We start from the raw sequence: 14,090 nt of genomic DNA on the forward strand, positions 1-14,090 counted from the left end.
TACAGGAGTAGCAGTATGCATTGAATCTTGAAATCAGGATCCCAGGGTTTAAAGCTGGTGCCATTATTCTGTCTCCTAAGTACTTTCTTGCTTCTCCCATTAGCTATTCTTCTTTCTTGGTTTCATGGCAAGCAGTTCTGACAGCTGTGACCCTTTACATCAGAAACAACTGGATCTTGAGCTCAAACTGCTTGTTCATCTCCTCTTAGATCTAAGCTCAGGGACTGCAAACATGCTGTTGACCCTCCCTAACTAAGGGTTATTTCTGGATGGCTGTAGTACCAAAGTGAAGGCTAACTTGCTCTAGTGCCTTCGGAACTGTCTGCTCTCATGGTCATGATGGAATCAAAATTCTCCTGGCACTAGAGACCCTGCTCCCCCAATGCTTCCTAACCATTGCCTGTCCATGTGGCAGCTTCACCTTATTTCATCTGGCACAGCCCTTTCTACTCCAGTTGCCTCTTTTGGCTGTGCTTGTTGATAGCTTAGTAGGATCATGAAGTAACGGAAAAGGCTTCTAAAGATCCATCTTCCAGGCTGCCATCCTTCTAGAGGTAGTGGCTGGTGGATCCCACACATATTCCAAAGCTGCTGGCACTGATCACTAGAATTTGAACGAAGCAAGATCTCAAGCTGTATTAATAAGAATGTGTGAAGACAGTTAAAGTTTTGTTCATCAAGCCAATGTTACCAGATAATGAGAACATCTATGCAGTAGTGGTGACTACTCATGAAAGCTATCCCTCCCCTCATCACCAACCTACATGTCATCTGTCAGACTCAGGAGATGCAGAAGAAGCCACCTACATTGAAGTCTACAAACAACAAATGCCAGGTATCCATAGAAAGAAAACATTGTGCTCAGTCTATTGTCGTGAGGGCCATTTCCCTGAAAGGTAACCATTGTCCTGCCTCAAGGACATAGATGACTTATTTTAGGAACCAATAAAGCTTAGTACTGAGTCGTAAATATATAACAAACTCAAGTGTATCGACAGAATATCACACTTTGTAATTCACTTTAATAAATCACAGGAAGGAAAAGAGAACACACGGAGAGTCTAAGCTATATTCTGAAAAATCTTTTTAGTATTTTAGTGATAAAGCAACAAAATTACATCTTGGGAGACAAATGCAGAGAAATCAATTCAAGCAATAAGTAGTGAGCAGAGGTAAAGATAGCAATGACTATTCAGTTCACAACTAACACATCAACTCCTGGTGAATGTAACAAACAACCCAAAATAATTAATAAATAATGGTTGTATGTTGGTGACAACGCAACGTTTCTGGAGATGATGGGGGTGTCGACGTTTCGGTCTAACATGCAGGCGTCATGTAGACCATCATCAGGACAAAATATTTCATTGCTGAAAAAACTCCCTAAATTAAAACAATAAATCAAAATTACTAATAATACATATAAAAATCACTAAACTTTAAGACAACATACTAACGATTGTAATTATAATTACAATCGTTAGTATGTTGTCTTAAAGTTTACTGATTTTTAGCGAACGTCCAAAGATATTATACAGCCTCACAGCTATTAACGACTGGCTGTATGGGCTTTATGCAGATAGGACTGATTTCGACGTCAGGCTGGCGGTGACTTGGGCAAGTGTGCTTGCACTCATCACACAATTCTATGATTACAGGGTGTCCTGAGATCTGCCCGAGGTTACCCAGAAAAATATCGCTTGTTGGCGCAGAGCACTGCGAAATATTATATGGTATTTGAGACTCACTAAGTCTTTAACAAGGAACATGGATGCCGGAGGTTCCTCGGGTAGGCAGATTCATTGGTGGGAAACCAATGGGATTTCCACAATAGGAGACCTATACAAGACGTCACATATCAAATCCTTCAGCCTGTTGCAGAAAGAATATGCGCACCATAAGACGCAGTTCTTTCAATACCTCCAGGTTCGACACGCTCTGGATAAGTCAGCCAGGCGTCTGCAGGAGGTCTTGTAATTTAACCCATTGGAACCTAAACTGGTGATGGAATGGCCAAGAAAGAAGGCCATTTCCTCTATCAACAGAGTGCTAATAGTTATTATGCCATTTCCAATGCAGATTCTTCGGTAGCGATGGGAGAGGGACATAGGACCATTGGATAAGGAGGACTGGATGGAGGTGAAAATGGCCGCAAGGGAGATGATGATACAGGAGAGGCTTTGCCTCATGCAGTTCAGTTTATCTACATAGACTATACTTTACACCCACAGCTCTATACAAAATGAGCCAGATGCGGGGAACCCAAGGGTACATTTCTGCACATGTTATGGGAGTTCCCAGAGATATCCAGATATTGTACAAGAATACACGCATGGCTAGCCAAAGTTGTGGGTATATCTATTGAAGCCACCCCCTGAATGGTTTTATTGGAGATAATGTAGGGTTGGGAGGGGAACTGGGCTGGGAAGAAATTAGTTGTGCTTTGATTGATGATTGCAAACTTGGAGATAGCACAGAATTGGAGGTCTCTGGACTTCTACAGATCTGTAGAAGAGTGTACCATGGGCGAGGATGCCTGTCGAAACACAAGAACATTTTGTATCCGTGGTTGAATATAATGGGATAGCTGATGACTGGAAAAAGGACAATTGATGGACACAATGCAGAACAATGTCATACATTCACCTCAGTACAGTGATCTGGGCCCAAATCCATCGTTTTTTTGCACACCATGCCATTCCAGTTTGGACCCACCTATATGCAAATCAGTCTTGACCCTGCGCCCAATGGGAACAGTCCAGCCCGAACTGCCAGGCCAGATCCTCCCTGGACTGGAAACAAGCATCCTGGGACCGGTTTCCGGCTTTCAGCCCTCATGAGCCAGGATAGCTTGACTCCAGTGGCATGGAGAGCACTGGACCCACGTCTGAGCAAACCTGTCCCACACGGGGTGACAAATGCAAAAATAACAATTGATGGATAGAATCACCCCAGGAGAGAGATCTGAGCCCAAATCCTCTCCCCAGTACAGAGATCTGGGCCCAAATCTATTGTATTTTTTGCTCACCATGCCATTTCAGTTTGGACCCAGCCATATGCAAATCAGTCTTGACCCTGCGCCCAATGGGAACAGTAATGGGATAGCTGATGAATGGGACAGCCAATGTGGGAAGAAGGGGGAGAGTAGGGTGGGTCAAGGAAGACAGATACACTATGTACATCAGGGGATGTGTGGGGCTAAAAAGATTTCCTGGTGGACAAGCTGCAATGTAGGTTTACCCATGCTGTTGTACATGCAATGTTTTTCTGGGGAAAATTTAATAAAGAGAGGTTTTATAAACAAACAAAAAAAGAAAAGGCCTGTGGAATCTTTTTTCTACTGACAACAAAGCCGTCAATCAAAATGTATTGGCCCTGTACCAGTCTCAACACCTTTTTGAATAGTTGTTCTGCTTGTTGGTATCTAAATCTGTCCTGACAGGACAAGTGCAAAAGTCCTTCAATTCCACCATCTGCAATTTGAAAATCATCTGATGCAATATTCTTTGCGTTATTCTAGTGGTAGTTTTGGATAATGTCTGAAAGAAGATGTGTTTCTTCCAAACTAAATTTGAAGTCTTTATTCTTCCAGACAGTAGAAACACTGAACAATCTTGATGTGCTGTATTTCTTTTTATTGAGCTAGAACCAGAGCTTTGCATTCTGCAGGCCAAATCTTTGTAACTTTTAGAGTTGTTTATGCCAGCCGAACACCTGCTACAGCAGCTTTTAATACTGCATCCTGTATGTTCAACGACTTTGCTGTGCATGCAGCACTCCCTGAACCTAGTGTCCAAACTCACTCTATCAGAGTTAATGAAGCTGCATGTAACCATCAGTTAATTTTCCCTTCTAGGATTTTTCCCAAAGCAAAAAGCAATTTGGTTATGAGACTCTGAGAAACCTTTTTGCTAATTCTTAGGGGCCCATGGAGACCTTTGCTTCCATCCTTTATTTTCTCTTTACTTTGGAAGTTACCCTCAAATTTAGAATAGGAGAGATCCTGGAGTAAGATAAAGTTACTTTCATGATGGTATTGTTACTTCTAATCTATATGCTCGTTCCCCCTTATCATTGTCTGCCTCCTATTTTTTAAATTGGAAACTAGTGACGGTGCACATTTGTGCAGGAGAATGGTGTGCACCTGCAAATGATTCAGACCTAAAAGTTTAGTACTAGGCTACGTAAACTTGTAATTGAAGAACTACAGCTTTTGATACTTCTTCTGCCTGTTTCCGGCGCCTCAGCCGCAGGTTCATAATAGTAGAGAGCCTGATATCTGCAGCTATAGTGTTACTTTAAAGGTACGTGTATTCCTTCTAAGGTAACTTTATCCTTTTTTCACGTGAATAGATAATGGTTTGTCTTATTATTGGTGTAAAATAGCTTAGTCATTTCTAAAGAAATTATTTTTAAAATGCTTTTTGTAGGGTGATAACCTTTACTGATTTGGTATGAACGCTGGGTTACTATGAGTGGATAAACAAGGAAAACACCACCTTCAGTTCAGCCACTAGCTCTAGACAAAGCCAGAAAAACACAGGGAAACAGAGAAGTTTTAATGCAATTAAACCTCCATTAAGAGAAAAGTTCTTTGAAGACATCCCAAAATATGAATTGTGCATCTTCACGGCTCCAAGCATGGCCCACATGGTTATCCAGTAGCTTTGGTTTAAGTAATAAACCTGCTGACGAAAGGGCACTGATGGTGCTGAGCTTTCCAATATATCTGCATCGGGAAGACTGAAGCAATGCCATATCATTCTTCATTACGGACTATGTCAAAAAAGGTTGTTTGATGATGTTCAGCCCCCCCCCACCCAAAAAAAGTCATTTTCTATTGGCCTTAACACATGAGTAAGAAATGGGGTTTGGTCTGTTGCATTCATTTTTACAGTCCAGTGAAATATACCCCTTAGTACAATCTATATCTTGCATATTAAAATATGTTTGTATTCATTTTGGTGGTCCAGTAAAATGTATCTCTAAGTACAATCTATATTTTGAATATTAAATATGTTGATATAATCTTTCCTTTTGATAGTAATATTAAAATAAGCTTAATCATTGTGCAGTTGCTTGCCAAGTGTCATTTTGCAATAATATCTGTTGTGTAGGACAAATGCAGTTCCCAGCAGTCCTTTTTTTGTATAAATTAATCCATTTCTTCTCAATGCTTCCTCGTAGGCAGCAACGGGCCACAGAAGTTCTGCATTGATAAAGTGGGCAAGGAAACCTGGCTGCCCAGGAGTCACACTTGGTAAGTATCTAGTTGTTTGAATGATAAGGGTACGAGAGCTTGGATACCCTCCCGGTTGAATAGCAACACATTAAAAATCCAGTTTCAGAGAATGAGAAATCAGGTTTTTACTCACAGGAAAGTGTGAGACCTATGGTGGTTGGACGTAACTTAGAGCAATGTTGCAACGTGGGTAGAGTGGTTAGTGGCTTGTTCAGTTGGTGATGTTGCTGATCTTCAGTGTGCTGGGCAGGAGAGGTTGTAATGAATCTGATAATCAAAGTTTGGGAAAATACTTCTAGAATATACAATGACGGTAGAGGATTTACCTAGTTTACATAATGCGGGCAGCCCAGAATGTATACATCAATTTCAATATGTCACCTTATTGGATAATTATGGCATATTAATTAGCATTCTAGGGCAATTAAGAATGATACAAAGATTATTTTAGAAAAAGTTGATGCAGTTATTTTTTTTTTAGCCTTAAACTACAATTTCAACCCGTTCCGTGATCCCGTCGGCCAACGCCTACGGCCGTCGCATCCCTGCCCACTCATTAAAACACCCGCACCGCGGCGGAATTGCCGCCGTGGTTAAGGCGTTAAAGTGCATGACAATCAAGAACAATAATATTCTTGTTTAAAGTGCGTAAGTCAGCACATAGCCTAATATTACCATCCTTTTTTCAAACTATGACAATGGACCTGACCCATTCAGATTTGTCAGTCTGGGTGATTACCATATCTCTCACCAGGGTATCCAGTAAGGTTTTAAGCTCAGATCTGCCAGAGTGAGTCCTGCTGCTTCTGTCGTCCACGCTGAGTGCTTTTACTCTGTTAAAATTTTCTAAAGGAGCTTCTGTCATTGTTGTCAATGCGATGTCTTTATTTTAATTTCACCCTCACTTATCATGTCACGCCTACTGTAACTTAAAGTGTGAGCACCTGAATACTATTGTTGTGGAATAAAAACCTGTGATATACTGCCCTACATGTCCCTGCTTATATTGCTTACCGCTCTCATTTAAGAATTAACTTCTTAATCTCTACCTTTAGTGCCCCCCACAGGGTCACTTTGACTTGGACCTTTAGGCCACATCAGAACCATTGTTTCCCTAAACAGTTAAACTACAAATCCTGTAGGAAGGAAATCCTCAAGTTGGGATAAAGTAATGCTGTTCAATGTAGAAAGATTCTCCAGCAATGTGACTTTTGAACTGATATACTGTTTTCCCTCTCCAGCTTTAATCGATTGGACCTGCCTCCTTACAAGACTTTCGAGCAGCTGAAAGAAAAGCTAATGTTTGCCATTGAGGAAACAGAGGGTTTTGGGCAAGAGTGAAGTCTTGGACTTTGTACACGTGGGAACTTCAACGTGCGGTGTACAAGTTTAGGGGAGAGGCAGGAGAATGCCTTCCATGACGGTCCTCCACATGGTGTCTCCCTGCACCTTTTTTCAACCATTGATGTAGACATCTCTTCCTGGAGATATTGGGCTTATTTGTGTTATTCATTCAGCTTCTACACAAAGCAGGGCCCTGGTAAGACCTGCAATGAATTTATAATACAAACTGCAGCTTGCAGTGGAGGGTGGTTGGGACAGTCAACCCTGAATTAGGGGAAGATACTCCATTCGGTTCTGTTTAGTTCTTTAAATCCCACTAGTTGACTAACATGCAGGAGGGCAACTGTGTGGAAATACATTTACAGGGCAAATCAGATCAGAACACCCTCTATAGTGTGCAGCAAGCACACTCTATGATAACCACATTTCTGCTCACCTAAAAGCGAGATCAGCTGTAAAACATCAGTCTACTTCAGTCTGCATGTTAGTGCGCTTCTGATGCATCTTTCTGCAAGGGCCTGGGTTTTCATGACCTATCCGGATCCTTGCTGAGTGGCTGTAGAAATCTGTTTTCTCGATTATGCATGGCACTTATTTGTCCAGACACCTAGTTCGGCACACATATGTTGCTATGATGGAGCGATGTTGAGTGAAGTCGAACATTGGTAGCCAGGATTGAATTTTGGAATATGGAGCATCAGCTCCACCATTAACTGGCTGACAGTTTAAAATGTGGTAGTACAATGGGTAGTTGTAACTGCCATCAATACCTGTGTGCAGCTGGTTAGTGGTAATATCTCACAACTATTGGGTAACAATAGCATCTCTGATTAGTTAATGATCGTTCTTGGCTTGTGGCGAGTAATAATTTCTTCCTCTGCCACAACAGTATGCTGTAGGCAAGTGTAGCCACAACTAAAAGACTAAAGGGTTTATGTTTTTGCGCACCTTCTTCTCAAAACATAAAGACTTTTATGTTACCATAGCGGAATAGTTCCCTGAAGTCTACAGTCAAGAAGATTCCAGATCCCACTTTCTGTTCCTTTTTTACTGGAGAAGAGCTACCAGAAGAGTAATACCTCACTGCTTTCTTTCTCGGCATATTTTACCTCCATTTTTTCTTTACTTTCATGCTCTTGGGTCACAGATCTCCTTTTGGAAGTAATAATGATATATGTATTGATATAGATGACATTTTTTAAACCCTGAAACGTACGTTTTTCTCTGACAAAATATGTTTATCATGTTTTCAATGGGAGGATTAGATGCAGTATAGCCTGAATGCAAGGGGTGAGTTTTTTGACTCATTGCAGGGATGCAGATGGAAGAATTGCCTGCATAGAATATGTTGCAAAGATAGTGGTTGAGCAGGTGTCTTTTCAGTTTGTATTTTCAGTGTTTTACTTGGTTCCTCATGAAGAGTGTTTGAATCAATGTACTTCTGGAGTGAAATACGCCTCTTCAGACTGGTACTAAAATTTGATGATGTGGACCATAGGGTTGCCATTTGTATCCTTTTTGGCCTCCATACCATTGAGTCAAATTAACAAGATTCCTAAATCACAAAAATCTTAATCCCAGTAATACCAAGATCATTCTGGTTGCTAATCCCTATTCCTCTGTCATCTGGCCGAGACCAATGACTATAATTTAAAATCTTGGTATCCGGAGGGTTTAAGACTTGTTAATAGCAGAACAGGTATGTAAAGTAGAAAGTTCTGTTTTTTTTCATTTAAGATTATTGCAGAAAATGTTTTGCTACCTCACCTTCCCTTAAAAGGGGCAAATTAGCAGTTGTTTTAGCCAAATTGACTTTTTAAATCTTACTTTTTAAGGAATTACTAATACATTGCTGTTGATATTACAGAAGTTTCAAAATGCAGTGTTAAGGCTGCTGGATGGAATGGGCGGGGTCGATCATGTTGTTGCTGCAAGACAAGCACGAATTCAAGTTGTCCTTAAGGATCACCTTCTCAGCAGTAAACCAAAAAGACCTTGATTATTAAGATCATGTTTCAAAAAGTATAGACCCATGAGAAACTTGAGATAAGCGAATAATTTACTTCTCGCAGTTTTCAAATCCAAGAAGGTTAAATGATGTAGCCATTTCGTTTCTATATTGGTTGCTAACTTGTGTAATTCCCTTCCCCTAAATTAAGTTAGCTAAATGACAGTAAATGTGTATGCTATACAAAACCCCAAAAAGAACAGCATTAAGGATGATGCTGGCTTCAATTAGCCTCTTTTTGCTGGTTGGTACTGTACCTCAGCACACAGCGTAATACCAGGTAGTTCTGGTCCTTCAAGTCTGTCTCTGTCTAACATATTATTATCATGCCAGTAACCCATCACCATCCAGTGCACTGACATCCACACTAAATAATACGTAATCCTTGTTCCAGAAGCTTAGAAACCCAAACTACCAATTGCTCCTCCATCTCAATGCTGAGGTTTTTTTTTACCAAGACCTCAGATGCTGATGCTCCATCCCCTGAAAGAGGAGACCATGCTTTTTGAATCCTTGGGGCTTACCCATGATGATTTGTTTTTCAAAAGCCCAAACCAAGTTTTTCTGTGCCCTCAGCACCTATCGTTTGCAGCTTGCCTTGGTAAGGGACCGTTTACAATTTTGTTCATGGGTTCTGGGAATCTCTTATACCTCAAACCCATTTGTTCCAATACTACAACAGGAAACGGTCCCTGTTTCGACCCGGAGACAATACCTTTGCCCTTCTTGCACTATTTCTGTTCAGTATTTTCATCACCTACCCTATGGTAAAAACTGTCAAAACTCTTCCAGCTGTGCAGAAAGAAGGAAGTAGGATTATATCCCTGAATGAGGAGACACATACTATGTTATCTGATTATTCAGAGCCTTTGGAAGTATGAGTTGATTAGAGTTTCTCCTTCGTGTCGCAAATGGATGATTTAATTGTATAAATTGGTCTGCAGAGGATATAAAATAGCACCTTGGATACTCTTAGTTTTTCACCATATTCAGAAAAGCTCAAATGCAGGTCTGATGATGGGTGATCATCAGCTTCACACGATCAGCCTGATTGATAAGTTGATTAGACAGTGAACAATCTCTGTGCAATCCCTCATACAGAGGCCTACTTTGATGGATGACCCCAGCTGTGTTTAGTGTTTTACTGTGTGCTTCGTTACTTACTACAGTCCCTGGAGCACTATGTTACCAGTTGTTAGAGAACTAATGCAGCTGTCTACAGATGTTTTATGGATTGGACGGCTTGTCAACGAATGGGCTTATAGGCAGACAATAATGAACCGTTCTGTACCTGAGCTTCTATGATTACTGATAGTCGCTCATCTGAGATTAAAGATTATTTTCTTTTTTTAATATTCCTGGAGTGTAGTGGGGTAACTTTAGGGGACATTTCGCCATGTTTTCCCACCAATTAGAGTCTTCAATCAATCAATCAATTGATTTATTTGTGTAGACACGTATGGCTGAAGCTATGATGGGTAGATCCTGGCAGCCAGCTGCACATAAAAGCTTCCCCTTTCATGGGACACAATTTTATGCCAGCCGAGCATAGTTTCTCATCGTAAAAAGTAATACTTCGAGAAATAGAAGTCATTTTGTAATCCAGCCTTTTCGTACCTATAAAGTAAACCTTTGGAGAAAAAGGTTCAGTAGATATGTCAAAAAGCAAGGGATCCTTTTTACACCCACTGATTAGAAAGGTGTTTAAGTTAAATGTCATTAATAACAAATTACTAAGGTATCCTACCTGGTTGAAGGCACCAAAGTTCTCCACCCAACTGCCACAAGAATTGTCCATTAGTGCCCTTCACAGGAAATATGTGTTGTAGTTGATAACTTTTTAACTTCCACAGCCAGGAAATCTGAGTCTTAGAAGTAGTTTCCCAACCTGACCACATTGTTTTATCTGGGTAGATCAAAATCTTTCTTTGTATCTCGGGTCCCTTTTTAGCCATCTCTCTATATGCAACAAATTGATTTAATGCCTTTATTAATTACTATTTAATAAGCTAGATATTTACATCTCACTGGTTGTCTTCCGAAAAGGAGTTGCAGGTAGACCTTCTGTTCAATCCAAGTTTCATGCTTTGCAAGCAATCGGATTGCACTTAGTGACAGGGCATTCCCTCCTCTGTTTCATGAGTGAGATTATGAATCTGAGTCCTTGGACAATCATTTTTGCAACTTGAAATTAACCTAGTCATACCTTGCTGTCATTCAGCATTTGGGATAGCTTGTTATGATTGGGCAAACAATATCTCACTCAGAATGAATGATGTTTATACCAGGTTCTTAATGGCTTCCATGAATACTTTGTTTTTATTAAGGGAAGATATTATGTAGCTCTGATTCCGTAAATGTTGAGTGGCAGTGATAGTAGCATCTGACTGAGATTGCCCTAAGTAACATACTGGATAATGACACAACTTGACGATAACTTGTAGGTTGACATTCCTTACTGTGATCCTGTACCAACATTTCTGTGGATAATACTATCAAGATAATCCTGAGTAAAAAGTGGTAAAGATGCGATGATCTCTTACTCGAAATTAATACAGTGCATTCTGTAGATTGTATTATGGGGACACCTAATATTGATAAAGTATTGATTGCGCCTGGACTGTTTAATGGTACTATTATGCTTACGTTGTGTCGTACCAAGGGGCTGTCATTATGTAATAATAATACCTAGCCATGCTTAGGTAGTATATAGATGCCTCAGTCCTCAAAGTAAGACAGAGCTTGTGAATGTTGAATTTCTTCACCCTGTGTCAAAACCACGCAACCTATAAACAAATCAAGGGTTCAATGAGAAACAACGTTTTGATATTTTTCTTACCAAGAAGGACTCAATTTGTGTGCATCTGACAATGTCAGTGTTGGTGTCATGGCACCATGGTATCCTGACCTTGATGCTGTTCCATGCGGTCAGGAAACTCATATTCAAAGGAATTGCTTTCGACAGGAGGAGTGAGGAGGAGACCCAAGTAATGTTGGTGTCTGCATATGAATCTAATGCTCAGTAGAAGGGAAATGTCTCCAGGACTCAGTATTTTCTGGTGAATATATTAGTTTTGCTACCAGTAGCCCTGGTCTTTAAGTTGTCTGTTTTGACTTTTGCATATGTGAAAGCTTTTGTGGGTCATGTAAATAGCTGCACCCCTCAAAAGCGCATACTATGACACAGCTGATGCTTAGGCTCTGGGTATTCCTTATCAGTCTTAATCATGCGTATTCATTGAAAATGCTATATGCTAATTTTTATATTTACACCTGCCTTGTACTGGGAACAATCCTATACAGAAAGGATGCTTCAGGTTGTTCATCAGTTTTGACCATGCGCAGGATGAAGCATTACCTCTATCAGAGGCAGGGGTTGCTTTAATGGAACCTGGAGATGTGTTAATGTCCATATATCCCCAGAAGGGAAATAACATACTAGTAACGTGTGTGTACAACGAATTGCGTCTGGAAAGTACACTGCTTTTATTAATCATCCATTGGTAATAAGGGACAGACAGAAACCACTGGTGCTGCTTGTTGTGGCTGACCCGTGCCATTTGATGCAAAGGTACCTAATGTTTGAGCACTCCAAAGTCCTTACCTTATGCTGGGAGTCAGTATAGGTGTTGCGAATGCGTAAACCGAAAAAGCGTTTAAGTGGAACATCCTTGAAAGCAGGGCTTTCCCTGCCTTTACAGCTACACATTTACTACAGAATATTATCTTAATTGCTTTGGATTGCTTAGTGGTAGTCCTCGATTCAAACTGGGTACCCCTAATACCTAGGTTTAATTTTAGGAAAGTAATGCTCAGCTCTGATCTGTGCAATAGGCATCATGCTCCAATGTATTAATATTAGTAATTGCCTTTCACTATGTAGAAATTACGACGGTTTTTTAATATGAATTTGTTGGGGCATTCCTCCTATAATTTCTTAAGCTGTCTGAGCATCTCTATGCAAGGACTCAGTCCCTCAAAGCCAAAGGGAGCTGTGTGGTGGAAAGAACAGAGGGTGTTAAGGAAGTAGCTGCGACCTGAAGTAATAGATGCTTTGCAGAGTTGGTAAAGAATCCAAGACCGCAGATTTGCATCCTGCTTTAATTGTGAATTGAATTTCATATACCGCAGCCCGCTGTTCTTTATGCTATATTATGCCTGAGCAGTAAACCTGTGTGACGTGAATATTGGCTGATTTCATGTATGTACTTCACAGAAATACTGACGACTTCTCATATGTATATAAATGCGTCTTGGGCAAGGGAAGTCCACTTTTGTTAAACCATCTTAAAACAAGCAGGATTGTATCTAAGTGGAAGTGTTTTTAACCTGATGGTACCAGCCTCCCCATTCGTCCGCAGGGGAGAAACTGCTCGGGCTTTTCTCAAGATAACAATGCTCCTGAAAACTGGTTTTCGGAACAGTAGAATGCCTCTTCATGACTCCCCCACCAATTATTTTATTCTTACCAAGATGAATGTCCTCCCTACCCCACCTTGCTGAACCCTCAACAGAGTTTGTGATGCTGCAGGGGTGGCATGTTTTGGAGTGACTCCCATGCACACTGTTCTGTGTACATATGTGTAAATTAGATAAATGTATGTAAAATAAAAGCGAAATAAATTCACCAGCATTTGGAATGTAACATTGAAAGTTCTGGATTGTGCAATAAATGACCAAAAATCTGTGTGCCAATTTGTGTTCCAGTGTGAAACCAAAATCTTGCGATCGGACAAAAAATCGTATTTTCTACTTCATAATTTCGCTTTTATTGAAGGTGTTAATTCGGTTTTATTCAGTTCATGTTTTTACTTTATTTAGACTTTAATCCATATAACATTTTAACAGTAAAAACAATACTGTTCTCAATGTTCCATTCAGACACAAACTATACTTACAAAATGCATAAAACTAACTTAAGACGAACCTCACCCGCACATTTAGTTTCAATTTCAATCCTTATTCAGCAATTACTTCAGTGTACATAGATCGACATTCTCACTTTTCATTGATAAGATGCAATATCATTCCACCATTATGTCCGGGGTGACCACTGTTTGTCACTTTCCCCATTTGCATCGAAAGTAAGTTGGGGCCTTCGTCTTGTGGACAGTGGGCAAATTGGTATTGCATTATTTTTCAACTGTCATTCGATGACCAGTCGCTTTATTGCACTTCACTTTTAGAGACCTCATTCATAAACTGTAATAGAAATATTCTTAATGCAGGAACAGAAACTCTCCTTTAATACATTTCCTTGATTAGACTGTCTGTTGTTGCCAAAGCGCCTGTAAAGTTATCTTTGATTGTATGTGTTGCATCATTAGGTCAAAAGTGCGCAGCATCCCTGTTTCTTGTACTTCTACTATAAAAGACACAGTACTTTTATTGGAAAATACCTGGGGTTCATTAGGTTTATATGTCTTATACTTCTATTTCAAGTCATTAATCTTCATTGCAAGCCTAGATTCCAAACTAGCGACAATCTCACAAAGG

At 40.2% G+C, this 14,090-nt stretch overlaps 1 protein-coding gene across 2 annotated transcripts in view; it reads left to right on the plus strand.

Annotated features, from left to right (window-relative positions):
- Window positions 1–13,289, plus strand: part of WWP2 (WW domain containing E3 ubiquitin protein ligase 2) — a 523,918-nt gene extending 510,629 nt beyond the window's left edge. For both annotated transcript variants that reach the window (XM_078669521.1, XM_078669522.1), the window contains exons 21-22: window positions 5,188–5,260; window positions 6,484–13,289. In XM_078669521.1, the coding sequence (XP_078525647.1) occupies window positions 5,188–5,260; window positions 6,484–6,583 (173 nt within the window). In that variant the 3' untranslated portion in view covers window positions 6,584–13,289. The remainder of the gene's footprint in view (window positions 1–5,187; window positions 5,261–6,483) is intronic.
- The last annotated feature ends 801 nt before the right edge of the window (window positions 13,290–14,090 follow it).

The sequence above is a fragment of the Lissotriton helveticus genome, chromosome 12 (assembly GCF_964261635.1).
Source record: "Lissotriton helveticus chromosome 12, aLisHel1.1, whole genome shotgun sequence".
NCBI lineage: Eukaryota > Metazoa > Chordata > Amphibia > Caudata > Salamandridae > Lissotriton > Lissotriton helveticus.